Genomic DNA, 20,453 nt, shown 5'->3' with positions numbered 1-20,453 from the left:
GTCTGGAGCGGCGAGGGGGGCGCAGCGGATCTGTGGGCAGCACTCCTGCGTCTCGTAAACCAGAGAGAGGAAAAATGCAGCCACCCTCCATCAGAGCCATCTTTTTCAAGGAATTGTTTTTGAGTTTGCACGCCTGTATGAAAATATACATGTTTTTTTAATGTCACTTTTGCGCACTATTTTTAGAGCAGCAATATACCTGAGAACATTGTGCATAGGAAATATTAAGTTACTGAGCCTCTCAGATTTCCAACGGTTTTGTTGAGGCTGTGTGAAGTACTCATTTTTGTGTTGCGGCACCTGTGTTTGCTCAGTCTAGTGTTGTTTTCAGATGCTGGAAAAGTGCCGTCATGTTAAAACTAGTGTTGCTGTTTGATTCAATAGGAGAAAGACCTGTTGGTCTAAGATCAATATAAGGGGATGATGTGAACAATTTTTCAGCCTTTTTATTAAAAAGCATTTTTATAAATGTTTTATTTTGATATATATGATGTTCCCAGTATCTGGTTGTGTGTCCGAACTATCTTTCAGCAGGTAAATGTTCAGCTTGAAAGCACGATTCAGGCATACTAAAGTGCAGCGTGCTTGTAGAAGAAAGGTATTTCTTTTATCTCTTTAGTAGCCAAGTGCTTATCTATGTGCAGGACACTTGAGAAAGATGATCTAAATACGGTTTTGGTTTTGCCTTGCTAATAATTCTGCATATATTTTGATTATAGGAAGTATTCAGTAGTATGGAAATCATCCTGAAAACATCTGATCCCACAGAAAAAAAGGCAGGTAGAGCAGTAGAATTGGGTTTTTAACAACTCAGGAATTATTTCTTTACAAAAGTGGCAAGCTGCTAATTCATGTCTCTGTATCTAGTCGTCAAAGAGCGAGCCGTTAGGGGTTGCATAACCTGCTTCTCTGCCAAAGAAATTACCACACAGTCTTTATTTCTTGAATTTCATGTATCAGTGCGGCCTTCAGTTTTCAAAACAAAGACAAAAAGGCAAATCAAATACATACAACGGGGGTCCAGGTTAGGTGCTTGTTAAGAGATGTTACCTAGAGAAGCTGGGGCCGGGGCTGCAGGAAGGACTGCCCTTCCCAGGCTGCTTGGTCGGAGGGGAAGGACGAGGCACTCGTCCAGAGGAAGCCCAGAAAGCTCAAATCCAAGCTGTGTTTCCCATAGGACGTTTTCATTTGAGAAGAAAGATCTGCCCCCTGAAACTGCACTGCCACAAATGCGTTCTAGCTGCAGAAGGACTTCTCTGGAGGATGTTATGGGAAAAAATTTTTACAGCCCAAACCGTATTATGTTTTTAGGCATTTTCTGCGGAGGCAGAGGGGATTTGTGATGCGGTGCTGCCAGGCCTTGATGTTACTGTGGGTCTCCTGACAGTTGTAAAGTCCAGAATCCAAAAGCCGAAGAGATTGTGTGAGATACACAGTTGTGTTTCCGTGTGATAAACGAATAAAAGTTCTAGTCCTCCTGTTTGTGGAGAAAAGCATGAAAAAATGTGTGGTTAAGGACACTTTATGAAAACACATATATATGATTTTATCTAAGAATATAAAATCAATCAAATATGATGATGCTAAATGGTAAAATATTGGTGATGGCTTAAATTTTTCTTCAAAAATGGAATGACTGGAAATAAATGCAGACTTTCTGCTTCATCTCAGCCTTACAGTCTGGAACAGAAACCAAGGATTGGCTCGGAAGTCTAGCGAGAGAACATCCGTTTTTAGTTACAAAAGAAAATTGCCTTAGGGTTACTGGTTGGCAGGGTTATTTTATTAAAGAATGTCTCATTATCTCCCACAAAAATACTGTTCCCATTAAAATGCTTTTCATCTTTCCAAGCGCAGAGCGCTCAGTCCTGCTCCGTAGCCCTTAGTAGATGTTTCCTTGCTAATTTCAGGCACCGGGCGTTTAGATGCTTGCAAACACTGTGTGAAATAATGTTTCTGACCTTAATTTTGGGTTTAAATATTGAAAGTGGTTGCTTTGATGGGTAGCAGATATTTGTTCTATACTATCTCATACTATTACAAACATTTCAACATGATTTTTACTTTTATTAATAATTTGTCAAGCACTGACAGATGGATGCAGTCTCATTTCAAATTTATAGACTCATAAAAGAGAATTAAGATAATAGTCATTTTAGAGCGTGCACCTTTTAAAGCTTAGGTGAATTGTGAACACTCAGGAAAGATGATGTTATGGAAATGTGTGGGTTTTGGGTTTTCTCCCCCCCCCCCTTCTTTTATTATTCTTAGCCATCTGCAGTTTTATGGAAAACTGGAAATAGCTCCTGCTGGAGTTCATTGTAGAGGTCTCTAGAGAATAACTTTAGGGTATTCCAACCTTGTAGTACTGACTTAACTAAAAATGTGGTTTAAGTGAATTTAAATCAGTGGAAAAGGGTGTGCGATTGTGATTCTTGTCTGCATGGATGAAAGTGTGACCTAGTCCCTGATTATCTAAAAGGCTTCTAACATACATTACAGATTTTCTGCTTAATTTTTCTTCTGTCACGTTTTCTTGCCTACGCCAAACGGACTTAAGATTTACTTAAATAATTTGAATCACTTTGATGCATTGTTTATGTTGGAGGCATTCTTGTCATTTGCCTTAGCGTGATGAAGACTGAAATCTCTTGTTGCAGGACCCTGAATCAGGACATGAATCAGGAATGAAACAGTGGTCAGTTAGTTGAAAAGAAATGTTGATTGCCATCCAGAAAAGAGCAGAAAAAGGAACTGATTAAGTGTTTTGGTTCGGCTGGAATGTACAGCTAGAATACAGTAAGGAATGAGTAGTTCTTTTATGCTTTGTGGAAGATTCATGACACGTGTGATATAACCCATGTGTGGACTGAACAGATGAATTTACGACTTCTTGTATGTTATTCAGTCACATTTCCTAAGGAGCCACAAAGTTAGAATACAGAATTTAAAAATACTATTTAAGTACTTTTTTAATGAAGAAACTGGGAATTAAATCGTACAGGCCATGGCACCGTTAACTAGTCAGCAAATATGATTTAGAATTAGAACTGAAATCTAGGAGTTCTTGGAAAAGATTGATAACAATGTTTTTTTCAAAGAACCCAGACCTTATCCCTGTGTTATAAAAGTCCTGCTGGGCCACTGTGAAAGATGTATGGTTTTAAACACAAGTAGAATTAATTGTACTTAACAAGTCACTTTTGTAATTTATAGAACATATTTGCAGTCATCTGCAGCTGAAGGCCATGTTGCCCACACACTTCATAGCTCCATCTTGCACTTTGTTTATAAATTAAATGTGAGGTTTCCCTCCTGCTTCTGATCTCATCCCCAGTATCATTTAGATTCCTAAATAGAAAAGTAACTTCTGTAACGGATTGGCACTGAACATATTGAATCTATCACATCAAAGAAATAGTTGTAGGATGGCGTTAAGACTCTGCTCCTTTTTAAAGCAATCTGTATGGGCAGATCTTTGGGTCCCTGTGTAGTTGCACTGACTTTGATCAGAGTCCATACAGCTGTAGTTGCTTGGAAGAATCAGATGCAACTGGTGGGCTGGGGAGGTTAAAGGACAGCCTGCTTTTCTGTTGGAGACTAGCATTATTAGTAACCTGGTGATACAGCAATAAAAATAAATATTAATATTTTTGTACCTATTCAGCAGTCAGACCATTTGGCTTCTACAACATATTGATACCAGAAATTCTGTGGGGACGTTGGTAAACTTTTCAAAACTGATTTTCTTTATATAGAATAATAGTATTGTTTCTCTAACGTGTTGTTCTACAATACTTACCTAACTTTAAATACACACGTATATCATCATCTAGAGTTATTTACTACTGTTATGCCAGATAAGTGTAAGGTATCATTAATTTACATGAAAAGTAGGCAGACTATATTAAAAATTTTCACAAAAAAGTTTTAATAGCAATATAGAGATCTGATGGTAAAAATTGCTTTTAAAAATTGCTAGTAAAACTGTTTTACATGCAAATGCCTTTAATTTTATGTCCTTGTCCCTCCCCCCCCCCAATTTCCTAAATACTGTTGTCAGAATACAACGTCCACAAGTGTTTTATGTTGCTTTCATGTGCGTGATGCATTGAAACCCCATTTCAAAGTCTAAGGTTTCCTATTCAAACATTTAAAGATTAGAAAGAAACAACATAGTTACTTGCACAATTTTAAGGCAATCTGCTTGAGTGTCTGTATTTTGATACAGTTTTTAATTATGCAGTCAAGATTTTCCCCTTTTTCCTGCTTTTTCAACAAGGCTACCACTCGCAGAATGCTGCGACTACTCCCTATTTCACTTTTATTTTCATCAGTAGGTGGCTCCAGGACTGACTGACTTGCGTGTTCTTAACCCTAAAGACAGGGCTTTATTTCCTCATAGGCTTTTTTAAGATTTGTCGTCACAACAGGGATCTCTGGAGTGTCTCAGGTTTGGTGCCCCTTGTGTTCGGGGACCACCAGTGAGCTCTTTGGCCATCCTGGCGTGGGAACTTCGGGGTCGCGGTACAGAAGAGCCTTCAGGACAGTTTTCAGCTGCTCTAAGCAGGAAATCTTCCTGATTTCCCAGCTCAGTCACTCTACACCTTCCAATTTAAATAACAATATTAAAGGCTTATATATATCTTCTCTCTCTCAAATTGTGAAATGGAAAACGTGGAACATCTGTACAGACTCCCCACAGTTCATCAACCAGGCTGCAGTATTTTACCTTCCCAGCACAGACTTTGCTGTTTGGACTGACATAACGTTGATAGCAATGGGTAAAACTATGCTTTATCTGGAGCAGCCACGAGAGGGAAGGTATATTGGGGCTGGGGAGCGTTAAGGGGAGACTTGTCTGTGGCTTTCAGAGTATTTGCTGATGGAAAAGGAAGATATAAGAAGCTTGCATCCTCTTTCTGGCTCCAAGGGAGGAATTCTGTAATGTTTACAGACTCTTGCCATTGGCCATTGTAACCTGTGTTTGTCCCAGTTTCCTTTGCTTGCTCAGAACGTTCTTTGGTAAGGGCCTAAGTGCTAATTTTTTAAATATGGAAACAGGAAGCATACAAAAGAGTCTTTCATTTTTGTGAGTTAAATTGCATAGAAATAGAAGCTTTTTGAGCACAGACCTAAATTAAAATACTTTGCATTAATTAATATTGCAAGCTTATGTTTATAGTGGAAAGGTTAATTTGAAGGAAAAATATTATTCCTCATGATGTCAGTAGCACTGGCAACGTTTTTCATTCTGTGTCATTTGTGAGGAAATTTAGGAAGGCAGCAAGAGAAAGCCTCTATGTGTGGCAACATGGAAGCTTGCTTTTAAAATATTAATTTGCCAAAGATATCGTACAACCTTATGGCAGAGGTGCCTTAGAGAAGAAAGAAAACCCTGATGTGGCAAAAGTGCCTGAAGGGAGCATCAGGGCTATGTTCAGCCAGGGGCTACTCGCCCCTAACTGAGTGGGAGAAGCACTAGCCTTCACGGTTTGCTCTAAAATACACTCTCAAATTATTTTTGTGTACCTTTGACAAAAATCCTTTCCGTACACTGGATCTGTTGTACTCGGGTTTTTGGGACCTGAAAGCAAGCTCTTTATTGCTGATGAGGTCAGCGTGCTTCTGGGAACAGCGTCTGCTGGCTACCAGCCGCTTCCCAGCCAGAAGGAGGTCATCCCTATTTTAATTAAGAGTTGTGTTTAAAAAGAAAAAAGACTGCTGATACTGTTTTCTGTGATCTTTCTCTGTGATGAAATTGGTGGACTCATAAAAACGTACAAGTATCGGAATTACTATCTGAAAAGATATCAAAGATAGACGTATCTGCTAGATGCCTTGGAAATGTCATTTTAGCTGCTGCGTGAGGGGCCGCGTGAGCATGGCTTTCCCTTTCCCTTTCCCTTTCCCATCCAAGTGGGATCCGCAGGTCAGCTCTCAGGGTGTTTCAGGCCTTTCAACGGTTTTTGTTGGTTGGGGGAGGAGGGGGTTGGTTGGTTGTTTCGGCAGGTTTTGTTTTAGATCAGGGAGCCCAAGTAGAAGATTTTAATGTCTACTGAACAGAAATTAAAACCTCATATATAAATAGCAGTGAAACAAGCAAACATGCTAAGCTCTGCTTTCAGTTCCAGTAATGTAAACTTGCAGAAGCTCTGCTGATATCTTGTGTATACAAGCTTGGGTAGAATTTGGCTCAGTAATCAACTTTTTAATCATTAGATTTCTAGAGTCTGCAGCTACTTCTGCTCAGCCTGTCTTTGCACAGACTGAGGCCGGTTTTGGTACGCTGCTGCGGAGAGGCACTGAGCCGCCTGCCGCTGAGGTTCGCGCCAGTGGCGGGCAGCTTCTGCCTTCATTCGGGTGGTGTTTGGCCCTAAAGAGCGAGCCCAGTTAGAGTGCTCCTTAGCAATTAGGCATGTTTAACGTCAGTTCATGCTATGAAATGAAGAAAAGAAACCTGAAGCTGTAGGGTAGCTGTATTAATCCTGTCGTTGTAAATAAACTTTTGAAGCAGAATCGACTGATTTGGGGATGGAGTTGTTGACAGTTTCAGATTAACTCAGTCTTACTTCAGTTACTCGTCTAGAGCTGCTGATAGGAAGTGTAATGTCAAATAGACCTTTGTACTGAATTTCCTCATCTGAAGGAGTGACGGTTATTTCAGAGAGGACTACACGTTCAGGAAGGAAAACATGGAAAGGAATGTATATACTCATATATTTTACATTCCTATTTAAAAAGTAGCTTGTTTGAAGGTCAGTAATTATGTTAATGACCCACGTTGATGTTTCTCTTGATGAGTTAGTTTAAAAGCATTTTCAGGTAATACCTGGAAAAATGTGATAAGGGGGGTGTGTACACATACAACTTTGCAATATACAATATATGTGTATATATTACTTTATAACATGTGTGTGTATGTTTATGTTTATATTGTTATACTTAGAACTAGATAAAAGAGGAAATGTACATCTCGGCCAATGCCATCTACTAAGAGTCCCTGTGTGTTTTTAGCTGAAGGTTTGGTTTTGCTAGCATTTTCCATCTGGGGGCTGTTTAAATGCAAGTCAGCAGCTGGTTTAAAAAGCTAAAGGTGAACTGTATCCAAAGAATGAGTTAGATCAAAAAAAAAAAAAAAATCCTGATTGGAAATTTTTGTTGATCTGAGTGATAATTCTTGTTGAACTTTGGAGGGATTTAAAACTGTGTAGATAGGTGGCATAGGCTTTTTGTTCTATTTAAGAAAGATTGATAATCTAATGAGCAAACCAGCTAGTCATACAAAAGAGATACAGGGCAGATAGAAGTAATACTTAGCTTTCCATTACATCTTGAAGGATTTTTTTTTTCTAGCAGTATATGTAAACTCCCTTACTTGGCCCATTCACTTTCTTCACTTTCTTCTGATATTGCTCTTTTCAGTTTTTCTTTTTTGGGGATGGGGATGTTCTTGTTTCGTTGGTTGGTTTGGGATTTTTTGCTTTTCTTTTTACATGGATTGCAAATAAATGGCTGGTAAATGACTGGAAGTCATAAGCAGTGTTTTACCCACCCATATTATTTTGAGTTGCACATTGCCACTTCAGTGATTACTGCCCTTAGTAAGAAATTTGTGTTCATTCTTAAATTTATAAATGGTGCTCAACAACCTGCCGATAGTAACTCATGGTGTAGGACTGACTTGATTATTGGAACAGCTGACAACATTGTTTTAATAATGTCTATGAGATGAAAGAAGGGTGCAGGATAAGTCATCCAGCAGCAAACGTGTTTAAGATTTGTTGAGAAACAACTTCTGGCTGCTTAAAAAAGGGAGAAGAAAAAGTTTCTTTTCCGACCGAAAGACAAGGAAGTTCTTTGGGGGATACCCAGTACCTGGCAGATACCCAGTAAACCTAAGAAGCCCCAGAGTGGTCCATCAAGGAACGATAAGGCAATGATGCGTACAAGCTGTTTGTTTAAAAACCCTTTTTCTCGACATGTTTTTCTACTGCTGATCCGCACAATACTTTGTTGTTTGGAGATTCTCTAGTAGCTCTCGGGCCTGAAAAATGCCACTATTCCCAAGCTGCTGGCAGGAGAAAGAGCGAGTGTGCAAGGCCAACAACCCTGGCGCGAGATCCCCGCTGCTGCCGGGGTGCCGCTGCCGGGGCCACGCCGGGGCGGCGGAGCAGCAAAGGCCTCTTCCAGGACAGTCCAGGGAACGCCAGCGCGGACAAGGTGCCGCGTTGCCCCTTCGACTGCATCAATAACTGAAGTAGAGCGGTCAGACTTGGGCCTTAGGTAATACGTGGCAAACACTTGTGGGAATGATCGCTCTATGTTTAGCAATGGGAAGGTTGTAAGTGGCTGTACCCTAGATGCCTAGTCAAGCCAAATAGTTAAAGATTATAGCAAAAAAGCCCAGCCGCTCAAGCCCTGCAGTTTTCCAGCGCATACTAGGCACTGTCTTGAACTAATACAAACACATGCATTTAATATGTTTCAAAGATACGTCAATAAAACGTAAATGATTTAGTTACTTCATTCTCAAAAACATCAAAATTATGATTCCCCTACTTGCAGTTATTTGGCTTCTTGCACTTGCATAGTGCATAGCTACGTGTTTCACGTAGCTTTGTACAATGCAATAGTTTGCTTTATGACGCTGTGATTGTCATGTGTGTATACAAAAAAGTTTTGAATTTAGAATTTAGATGAATATTATAACTTGTATTTTTTAATTTCCATGCAATGGAAGTCACAGCTATTATTCCACAGCATAATGCTCTGTGGCAATAGGTTTGTTGTTGTTCTTTAACTAAAAATATTTTGCCAAACCCACTAATGATAGTATTTCTTTCCACTGAACAACCTCTTTGAACGCTCCCCCTGATTTAAGGGACGTATCTGATATGAGCCGCCTATTACTTTTGATAGGTAACTTTTCACACATAATGCTAAAACTCCCTCTGGTATATTGTTTTACCAGCTTTTTATTATTTCCTCTTACCATTACAGATATGTAAAAACGGAAGCTGTCATCTTTTAAATTTGCTTTCTCTTCTTATCTGGTTCGCTTACGCCTATCCACACTGGGAATTGGAGTAGATGAATCATGTTTAATTTCTTTTAAAAGCAGTTCCAGCAAAGTGAATTTGTTGATTTACCCAGCTAGTGTAGACCGAGATAAATTTTGTCTCAGTCTCACCTAAAAATTTGCCCAGTGTTTAAGCCCTGTGTGCATTTTATACTTTGTGGTTTTAGCATAGTCAGTCCTCATTACAGTCTTTAAAGGAGCACTTTTAGCAATATATAAAACAAGTTTAAACATAGTTCTCAAACTTGGTTTTAAAGCCAATGTAAATAAGTCTTGTAATGCCACATTCCAGGGATTCTGACATCAGAGGAATATCTGCAGTAATAAATTTTTATATCGAAGCTGCTGAATTTTTATATGGCTGAAAGAAGCAAGACTGGGGCCTGATGGGGAGAAGCAATAGGCTGAGCATTCAGGGCACTAACGTGTTTTTTCATGAAAAACTTTGTTCCTGTCTGGAAGAAAATTTGTGAGATAGAATTTTGATTTCTGAACCTGAGAAAAAACTTCTTCACTGTGAGGGTGACAGAGCATTGGAACAGGTTGCCCAGAGAGGTGGTGGAGTCTCCTTCGCTGGAGATATTCAAAAGCCGTCTGGATGTGATCCTGGGCAATATGCTCTAGGTGACCCTGCTTGAGCAGGGAGGTTGGACGAGATGATCTCCAGAGGTCCCTTCCAACCTAAACGATTCTGTGATTCTGTGATACAAAAAAATCAAGTTTGATTTAAAAAAAAAAAAAACAGTAAAAGTGAGCATCTTATTTAATTTTGTTTAACGTTTTATTGTTATTTCAAGTTTCTTGATGTTCTGCTACAATCTGCGGAGATGTGTCTCGTAATTTTCATGAATTAATCGGTCAGAATCACGCTAAAAAAAGATCTGAATGCTGTCTGACATGAATCGAGTCAAAACCCCAAAATAGTTTGCAAAGTTTTGCATAAAAAAAAACTTGCATTGGATCTTTGTGTAGATATTTGAATACAAAACATTCATCAGTATGCAGCACTATGAGCAAGCTTTTTTGAAATTTCCATTTTGGGAAAAATAAAAAATAATTGAAAGGTTACAAGCCCAATTCATAACAGGAAACTTGATTAAAATACTGATAGTAGGACTGGATCAGTCTGGCCTTGTATGGCTTGGTTAAACTTTGCCAGCTATAAAGAAAATTCCATGTCTGCCTTGATGCCTTTCTCTCTTTGGTGGTAGAGAAAGCCTGGAAAATGCTGCCCATGAAGTGCACGTACGGCCATGTTTGAGCCCATCAGCTCTCTTGCCAATCAATCTCTCTTGATTTTAAGACTAAAAAATATTTAGTGCAATGTCTTACAGTCCAGAGTATGATTTTTTTTCCCCCCTCGTTGTTGTGTGTTACGTGGTCCTGATTCTGTTGAATTTACAATTAAAGGTAAAGAGTCTTCGTTTTGTTTTCTTTCAGATTCTTCTCATTCTTTTCATCGAGATGAGACTATAGTTATTGCCCTTGCATCTGTCTCTGTACTAGCTGTTTTGATTGCTGCTCTGTTCTTTGGATACCGAATGCTTGCAGGTAGTGTTTGATTGATACTATATTTTTATATCATTCTTTTTGACTATTTCTCAAAGTTGTACTTAGGTGTTCTTCTCCAGTCCCTGTTGTACGTATGTATACAATGTTCTCTCTGACGTTTCATGGTAATAATAGCCCTTTCATAACAGGCCAGGGAGATTTATAATGATTTCTCCAGGTTGACATTTTTCTTCAACAAATCCTCTGCTCAACGCAGATAGTTTAAGAGAAGCTGTGAATGTGCTTTACAGTTATGGCCAATGACGTTCAATTAGCAAAACAGTTGTGCAGCAGCTAGTCTGCAGTTTCTAGCTGTCAGCACCTCCCTTGCTGATTTTACTGAATCTGAGAAGATTTTACAGGATTCCTTTTTGATTAGCACGTCATTCCCTAGAAAATGTGTTTCTGTCAAATTCCAGGTAAGTTCTATTGTTTGCACTTGCAGTATGGCAAAAACCTGAAACTGCCTGATTCCCCCCACCCCCTGCCTTACAGGAGACCGTAAGCAAGGTTTGCACAGCATGAACATGATGGAGGCAGCAGCGTCAGAGCCCTCGCTGGATCTGGATAATCTAAAGTTACTGGAGGTAAACATTCAACTCAGTTTCTCAATCTTACTTCCAAATGAATGCAACGCTTGTGATCATATCGTTTGCCAGCTATAGTTACAGAAATAAATGTATCAGTGCACTTCTGTAATGTTTTCTTCTAAACTGTAGTTTTAAAAAAAACCCTCCCCAAAACCCCAAAACAAACGAAAGATTACTTCAGTTATGTTTTCCCTTTTTGTTTAGCAATATTGTTGCTGTTAGCTAGAACATCTTCTACCTTGAGAAGAACATATTAAACGCTCTGCGATAGTGGGGGGAACTGGAATGTGCTGTGTTTCAGCGTCACATGAAAAAATCCTTTTTTGTTTGACACTGATGGCTTTGCTAAGTACAGTATGCTACAGTAGTCATTTGCAATGCTTCAGTCACACTGTTGGAGTACAGACTTTACTGCAGGTAAGGGCGGTGTATTTCAATTGTAGTGCATTTCTGTGTTGCCATTTGTCACTGCGGGGTGCTCTCTATCTCCGTGGCAACTAGAGGCTGACAAGAACTTTCCACTGAGCTTGGTATTACCTGTATCATCAGAAACCTTCAAGATCTTATGCCTTCAGGTGGTATGCAGAACTTGCATGAGACTTCTAAAAGCTTTTAGCCAAAAAGAAGTATATAAATAGATATTGAGTGTTGTCTCTGTGAGAGAGATATAGAGGGTGGCACTTTTCTTCCTTTTGCCCATCAGAAGGCATCCCTAGAGATGCAGGCTGAAGAAACATCGTCCCCCCTGCACTGTGATCTGGACAAACGACGGAAGCAGGCTAACCAGCAAAGAAATTTGGATGCCTTCTGGCAAAAGAAAGTACTTGAGATAAGAGTTTACAAGAGTACAAAGATATATATTGTAGAAGCATGCACAGCCCCAGATGGAATTACTCCTACTAATGTGCACTTTTGGAAAAGGCAATGACTTTGTTGGTGGAGAATCTACTACAGGGTCTTCTGTCCTCTGTCTCAAATGCTAAGAGGTTGACTCTTCACCCTCCTTCCTAGTGTGCTATGGAAGAAATTGCCTTAATCCGTATTTGCCTTCTCATATCTTTGTGGGTAAAATATATTCTGTCTTGACAATACGTTCTGTCTTGTCACCTTGAAGTGACTCTCTGCCTCTTTGCAATCCATTGGGAGGACTCCCTGACATGGAAAGACCGCGAAACAGAAGGTCTAGCTGTCAGATGGTGCTTTAGTTTAGCAAGCTTTCCTGTTGGACAATTTTACCTTATTTGTGATCCCTTCTTCCTTCCCTTCCTACTCCATTTGCAAGTATTTTAAAAGGGAAAAAGATGTTTGTCCATGAAATCCTTACGATTTCATGTCAAGGTGCACCTGCAGATGGTTGAATTGAACAAACTCTTAAATTCTGATGAAGTTAGAATTTTTCAGCTTTCAAAGCCAGGACTCTGCCCTACGTGTTCTGGGTCAGAGCGGAGATCTCATCCATCTTCAGTTGCCATGGAGATGGGAAAGGTTTTTCTGTGAAAACTGTCTAACATAGCAGCCTCTAGAATGAAGATTCCCAGGTAGCACAGAATTATTCCTTTCTGTTAAAACCTGTTTACCTCTTTTGGTTGTTATTTTGCCCTGCAAATGCTTATATTGTTATTGCTCTCCTAGAACATACCTAGTATATAGCTTAATGCCTGTGACCTCTGGAGTTAATTAAGAGAGGTCACTGTGAAAGGTAAAAATGTTTGGGAGGTAAGTGCTGAGTTAAGAGAATTGTCAGCACAAAACAAATATGGATTTTATTCATCTTGTACATGAAGCTGCTGGATAGATGACTGATGGTTTATTAGTTGGGTATTCAGACTATAGTTCAATTTAGTACGATCTAGTTTGGCCTGTCTTAGTGTTTCCAGTTCCAAACAGCTTTTCTGACATCATTTTACTTCTGCTTTTCAATACAAAATATTCACCATTTTGTACAGTGTAATGCGGTATAAAAGTTGGTATATAATCCTTGTGGAATGAAAACTTTGATTTTTTTTTTTTTTGTCTTCATGTATTAAATAGTGAACTAATTATTTAAATTTTTTGCAGTTGATTGGCCGGGGACGATATGGAGCAGTGTATAAAGGCTCCCTAGATGAACGCCCTGTTGCTGTGAAAGTATTTTCTTTTGCTAATCGCCAGAACTTTGTCAATGAGAGGAACATTTACAGAATTCCCCTGATGGAGCATGACAATATTGCCCGCTTCATTGTGGGAGATGAAAGGTTCACTGCAGATGGACGTATGGAATATTTATTGGTGATGGAATATTACCCCAATGTAAGTGCCTAAAAAAAAAATCAATTAGATTGGTTTAGATTCCTCTGAACAGCTGCACAGAAAAGATGCACTTTAGCATTTGCCAATCTTTTTCATTAGTTCTTCTTGCAAAGTAGTCCTCTTTGCCTGGTATAATGTAAAAATAATCCATATTAATTACAATTTTAGTGAATCTACAGTACTCTTAAGATTTCCCAGGTAGTGCTACTGAATGTAGTCTTATGAATTCTTGGCTGTAATATTTTCTTCTTAGTTACAGTGTGGTTTTTCATTGTTTATGGCATGTTCAAGGGCAGTATTTGAAGAGTTATTTTTGCGTAAAATATATAAGAAATTTGAAACTTCTGAATACTAAAACATTACACCTCTATTATGGTAGTCATGACTCAGTGGCAGTAAGTAACAGTTTTTGACAGTGAAACTTTATAGAGCCGATATTGTTACCAAACTAGTTTGTGGTACTATAAATCATGTTGTTTTTTTTATCCTGTTATCTTCCTTAAAGTTTTCTGTGACATAGCCTATTTATTTTACTACAACGTGTACTGATGATATAGGAAAAGTCTTACAGCAGCCTCACTCCCCAGAAAAGTATTTTCAAATCTCCTTGGCTACCTGAATGCTTGCGTCCCTCAAATTTGCTGACTTCAGCTCCTAACTGTGTGTGCGCATGTGTGTGTGTGTGTAAACATGCGTGGAAGCAGAAATGTTTAAAACTGTACATCAATGTGAATTGCTTATCATGAAAAATCATAAAATCTAAAGTATATGGGGGATGTGTGAATATGTAAATATGTATACATTTATTTTAGATTTCATAATTTATCTTGCTTTTTGGCTTGTTTACAGAAAAGGACTTTAAAAGTTCAGTTAAATATTTTTTATAGGGTGTTTTTTTTTTTTTGTTACAAGTGAGCGAGCTCATATTGTATTGACTCCAGTGTGTGAAGGTGCTGGCTGAAGCCTGATTTGTTTTAGAGACAGCTGGACAAAAAATTATCATTCGAGTAGCAAAAAGAAACAGAATAGTAATAAATAGCAGTAATGATGGCCTCTTAAGATGCTTTGGGTTCTACATAAATGTGTGTACTGAAAGTTAAATGCATAAACTTATACAAATACCTAAATATATACAAAAATTTAAGAAGGCAACATAGCACTACAAGAATATGTAAAATGTATCTTAATTGAAACTTTTTTAAAGTGAGAACACCGTTGAAAAAGCAATGTTAGACATCTAAGAGGAGACTGCAGAGTCTAGAAATGACCATAGAAAAGCTCAGATCACACACGTACCATAGGTACAGTAGCAAAGCACCTCTACAGAAGCAAAAAGAAAAAAAAAAAAATCCGTGGCTCTGGCAGAGTAGGCTTGTTTTCAACTAACTGAGTTAAGGGAAATGGCCCGAGTACTCTGTTCCTGGGAGGACACAGCATAACTGTCCTATCAGGTGAACTGGTTTTGCTGTTTTCTTGAGTGAAAGGGTTTTTCAGTTGAAATGCAACTTGGCTGAAAAATGTGTCTTGTTGCTTATATAAAACAGGATCTGCTAAAGATATGATTAAATGTACAGATGAGGCTTACAACACTATATTATCGGGTTCTTTCTCAATAAGGTATTAAGAACAGGAAGACTAGTCCAAAATCAATCCGCTAGTGGTTTGGAAGTGACTGGAAAAAGTGCACAGCAGGTGTAATTAATGCACAGTATGAGCCTTAATTCAGTGAGCAGATGTGCTGCGGGTGTATGTTGAGCTAACAGCACATAGAGAAGCAACCCTGCTGTGGAAGCCCTACTAAGAGGCATTTGCACAGTTCAAGCTATAGTCACAAGACTTATTTCAATGAGGGGCAACCAATACAAGAAGTGCTGCTGAAATATTTTTGTACCCCCCTCTCCCCCCAAACATGGTTCTCCGTGGAAATACTTCCCTTCTTGGAAATAGGAGCTCAGAGTTCCTAATAGAAACAGAGCATTTTCAGACAGAAAACTGTTCTGGGTCTTTCTTGAGTGAAAGTAGCAAAAATCAGATTAATCCAAATTGTGTTAGTATCCAAACATGCCTTCAGGCCAGTGGAAGTAGCAAGTAATAAAAAGGAAGACGTGTGTTTATGATCGACATGCTATGCTGATGGTACTGTATGGTATGTCCAGTGAATAAGCAGTGGGGTAAGTCACAAAGGATGACAGAGTTGTTGCGAAATACATAAGTCACAGAATTGTCCCCCAGCAGTCAAACATTCATATCTTTTTAGAACAATTAACAAACTGCTGTAAAAGACACAGTAGAATTGTCAGAACAAACCATCAATTTTATCAAAAGTCATTATCAGAAAGAACAAGTATCCTTGATTTAATATGTAGCTCATGACTCTGACAAGAATAATCTCAATTAAAAATATGTATCCCTAAATCTTGACTGGAATGTCATTTATCTCTAAATCTTTTCCTGAATGTCATTTATATTGAACTTCACTAAGAGCATAAAAATCACTGTCTTCAGCCAGGTTTAAGTATGTGGTGGTTTAGCAAGCTCTGCAGCACAAAGGTCTTAGAAGTTCCTTAGAGCTATCCTTATGCCCTTACAGTCCTTACAGCTGTTGAATGTTTTTCTTTTTTCTGAAAATAAAGTATAAAGTATACATTGCAGTGATTTATCAAAACAAACAAGCAAACTATGGGCTAATAACAAAAGTGCTCGCAGCCTCTATAGTTCCTGTGCAAGAGTCTGTGCAATGAAAGGCACAGTTGTGATCGGTACGTGAACCTGTAAGATCTAGTGCTATGCAGGAACCAACTGGTAAGTAGAATAGAGCGGAGCTCATGTAAGGTTTTAGGATTACACGTAAATCAATCTTCAATCTGTCAATCTTCATTTATCTTACCTTTATATATAAACAACTCTTTTTATCTGAGTATATAATGTTCTGCAAGTTTGGCTCAGCAGATGTAGACTTGAGTAGGGAGAGGATTAAGTCTGAGATTTAGGCCTAGCATCATGACACTTATTTTGTGTGCCCCTTATATTGGATTTTGGGTTTGTTGCTGAAGTAGTAGTAGGATGGTATTTACCACTTTTTGACCTTTGAGCAGGTTCTGAGATGTGAGTGAGTTCATCTCAATATCCTAGATCAGCTGGAAGTTTAAAATCAGTGCAGGCAGCAAGAACCCTCAGGAGTCAGGAACCCACAGTAGTGTATAGGGGAAGAACAGCCTCTGAGGCGGCAGGAGGAGTTAGGTGAAGGGATCGAGTGATGAGGAGGAGCAGGGACTCGGGGATTCCAGGTGTTTTGACACTGCCTCTGCACAAAAGCACCTCCGTGCAAACACCTTTGTTTTCTGGGTGAAAGGCAGGCGTTCTTGGGAGATGAGTACTGATGACATGCTCGGTTCCCCATTTGTGCACATTGAAATCTCAGCTAGTTTGGAGAAGAAGTAATGGGGAGGGAGGCTAATAAGAATACTTATGTTTTCTTTAAGCAACAAGAAGAATGTAAAATGCTTTATAACTCTTTACTAGATAGATTCTCAGATTTCGTTTCTTACTAAAAATCTATCTGAAGTTCATATAACAGCATTTTAAATAACACAAAACCAGAATGCTTCTGTGTAACCCTGAGTAACGTTTGCTCTGTGTCTTCACCAGGGAGGAGGTTATCTGTTATGGGTTCTTTGTTCTGTACAGTAGAAGTCGGAAAAGCTGTAAAATTCTTGTAATTAATATTAAGGGGAGTGTCAAGAACCTGGTGTTAGTTTTAACAGTGGATTAAAAAAATTTCAGAGGCTCTAGTGGCTCTGAATTGTAGTATCCATCAGAACTGAGTTTATATTGCATATCTGAATGTTGACTCCAAATGAATTCAAATGGCTAATACCAGATTTTTGAAAATCAAGTGTTAGGTAACTATATTTGCAATAAAGTGTTTTTATGCAAGGCTATTATAAATGTTATGCATTGGTGCATCTTTAAGATTACATATTTAAATAGTCAAAACGCAGGTAGCCTGTACTCATAAATAAATATGGTACTGTAGTATGTATAAAGAGCAGGCTGGACTTCTTTATGCATAGGGTTTTGGTTTGTTTAAACTGAGTATATTGTCACTGGGGGCTATGTACATAAAAAAACTGCTGGAGGATGTCATAGTTTGCAGAACCTGGCTCTTGTTTCAGGTAGCAATTTGAATTTCTAGAATATTTCAGCATTGTAATTGACACCTTTCCTTCTGCTTTTCTTGGAGATTCCACCACAACTTACTAAAAAACTTCTTTTTGCATTTAATTCCCCTTCCAAGAAAGGGGGAACATGACATCTTTCTTTCCTTTTTCTTCAGTGCACCTGGACTCCCTTCTATTTGGAACTATCTTTGTTTTTTTGGTTTTTTGCTTTTTTTGCTTTGAGGACTAAATACATTAGAGCAGGAGAGATGCCAGTGAGAGGTGTTCTGTATTCTTCTGTAAGTGCTAATGATTCAAAGTCCACTATTTAGTAACCTGGGCTGTTAAGCCTGCAGTTTCTTTCTTCTTCTGTTGTTCAGCAACAAGTTCTTCGAAAGAATAAATGAAATGCATGTTTTGCTGTTGTTTTGTAACTAATATCATTCCTCCTAAAGGCAAGACCTGTTATTTTCATACACTAGTACATTAATCATGCATTAATAATACATCTTCTGTTCTCCTTTAGATAAGCCCAATGGCAATACTAAAGACCAATGAAACTTGGGTCTGATCTTGTGATTGATAACATTTGGGGAAACACAGAAGCAGTTGCAGGATTAGATCTTTCAGGAGCAGTGGATGAAACTGACCCTCTTAAAGATGTTGAGTTATTGAACTTGATAAAGGTTTTAATCCAGTGTTTATTTTTTTTAGGGTTCTTTATGCAAATATTTGAGTCTGCACACAAGTGACTGGGTGAGCTCTTGTCGTTTGGCACATTCTATTACTAGGGGCTTGGCGTACCTGCACACAGAGCTACCTCGAGGAGGTAAGGCCAGGGAGGGAGGCTGGGATATCCAAACGCTCTTGGTATCAGATAGCCGATTCCTTCCTTCCTTTGTTTCTTTGTGGCATTACAGTGAATAGGAAATGATGAATCAAAACAGAGATTACTCAGAACTTCTTACATGTCCTTTCCTTCTGAACAAGTCCGTGTTGTGAGCTACGTCTGCGACACTTTTGTGAAAACATGAGTAAGAGCAGCAGAGCTCCAGCAAAAGGCAGGAGAAAAAAGCAGAGCTGTGCAGCGCTGCTGTATCATGGCAACAGCTTGCTAAAGCCCCAAGTGCTGGACGTCTGTTGAACACAGAGCAAACGGATGAAGCGTTCTGTTTGTGTTTGCAGTTCAGACACAAATCGCCAAAGCAGTTTAGTTTGTGTGTGAGCTGTATATGTGAGAATAAATTGTTTAATCTACTTCACTGTAGTTTTATTTATCACGTCTCTTGACTTTTGTCTACGGGTGTGGACCTCATCTATTCTCTTTACCAATGATATTGCTGAATTTTTAGTGCCTTGTTAGAGCACTAGATGTGACAACATTGATTTATATATCTCTGCTTGCATGCTTCGTTCTACGCTTCAGGAGCTGAAGAATTGTGATTATATAACAGATATTCTGCGACCTGTGATGTAGCAGGCTGCAGAATATGGCCTGGCACTGAAGCATTAGTATTTTGGCAGTAAATTAAAGGAATAATTAGCATAGTAGCATTAATTCTACATTAAGGCCTTAAAGTTTGGATAAAAATCCCCAATTATATATATCTCAAATATTAAATTTCATCTCTAGTGTAGAATGAAAAGTGAAGATACTGTTAAAAGAGCATGGCTGATAATACCTAATGTTGTACTCCTAGGTGGCACTGAAACGGCAGCTCTCTTCTTAACTTCCTCATTTTGAAATGTGCAGAGAGGTTTGTCCGTTAGCAGCCAGCAAATGTGTAAACTTTCCATCAGAAAGGAAGACAGAGCCATAAGCTGGTTTATAAATGGTAGGAACGAACGTATGGAGTAGAATACATTTCTGTAAAGAGCAGGTCACAGTAAAACCAGCTCTATTAGTCCCTGCTGTTTTACTTTAAAAACCAAACTAAAACAAAATAACTCCATCAAAAAAGCATATAAACTAGGAACAACTGAGATTATCCTTTGGAGGACAAATGCACTGCAAGGTTAATGTGTTCAAACTCTCAGGAATAATATTGACTACATATCTTCTGAATATGTGCCAAGTGCAATCACAATGTAAACAGCTGGTGCCATGTTTGACACAGGTTTGAGGATGTGAGAGAGAACGTTTGGCCTGGCTGTCGGGGCTGTGGCAGCGTCAGTGTGGCCGCGCTGAAGCGCACGATGATGCCTCCCCTGCCAAAAGCATGCTGAAATATCCCTTGGGACAGAAAGAAGCTTGTGGGCAAACACTACAACTGTATATAGCAGTAGCCTAATATATTGTATGGATACAGTGAAACTATGAATGCCAGTCAGCTTTCTAGGCATAGCATACTGTAGAGCTCATAAAGAGGCAAAAATGTCAGCTTTCTAAAAAATAAGTTGATTTTCTGTTTATAGTAGCTGCACAGACGTAATCAGGCTCTCTTATTTTGCCAAACAGTAGAACGGCTTGAATACTAACAAATACTTTCATATGTCCACATAGACCATTACAAACCTGCAATATCCCATCGTGACTTGAACAGCCGCAATGTCCTGGTAAAGAATGATGGAACATGTGTGATTAGTGATTTTGGACTCTCCATGAAGTTAACTGGAAACAGACTAGTACGCCCAGGTGAGGAAGATAATGCAGCCATTAGTGAGGTAAGTACAAATACAGAAAAGCTGCTGTATAAAGGTAGAAAAATTAGTACGGAAGTAAGGTTTAAGATGTGCTTGTTTCTATTGTCATAAGGTGACTAATAAGGTGGTACAATTCCT

The 20,453-nt window shown here is 38.8% G+C and overlaps 1 protein-coding gene across 2 annotated transcripts in view; it reads left to right on the top strand.

Moving 5' to 3' along the window:
• BMPR2 (bone morphogenetic protein receptor type 2) overlaps positions 1–20,453 on the top strand; it is a 118,802-nt gene that overhangs the window by 83,923 nt on the left and 14,426 nt on the right. For both annotated transcript variants that reach the window (XM_068948090.1, XM_009684224.2), the window contains 5 exons: positions 10,523–10,633; positions 11,129–11,220; positions 13,282–13,512; positions 18,387–18,501; positions 20,176–20,336. In XM_068948090.1, coding sequence (XP_068804191.1) covers positions 10,523–10,633; positions 11,129–11,220; positions 13,282–13,512; positions 18,387–18,501; positions 20,176–20,336 — 710 coding nt within the window. The remainder of the gene's footprint in view (positions 1–10,522; positions 10,634–11,128; positions 11,221–13,281; positions 13,513–18,386; positions 18,502–20,175; positions 20,337–20,453) is intronic.

The sequence above is a fragment of the Struthio camelus genome, chromosome 6, assembly GCF_040807025.1.
Source record: "Struthio camelus isolate bStrCam1 chromosome 6, bStrCam1.hap1, whole genome shotgun sequence".
NCBI classification, from domain to species: domain Eukaryota; kingdom Metazoa; phylum Chordata; class Aves; order Struthioniformes; family Struthionidae; genus Struthio; species Struthio camelus.
This window is presented reverse-complemented; position numbering and strand designations above follow the sequence as displayed.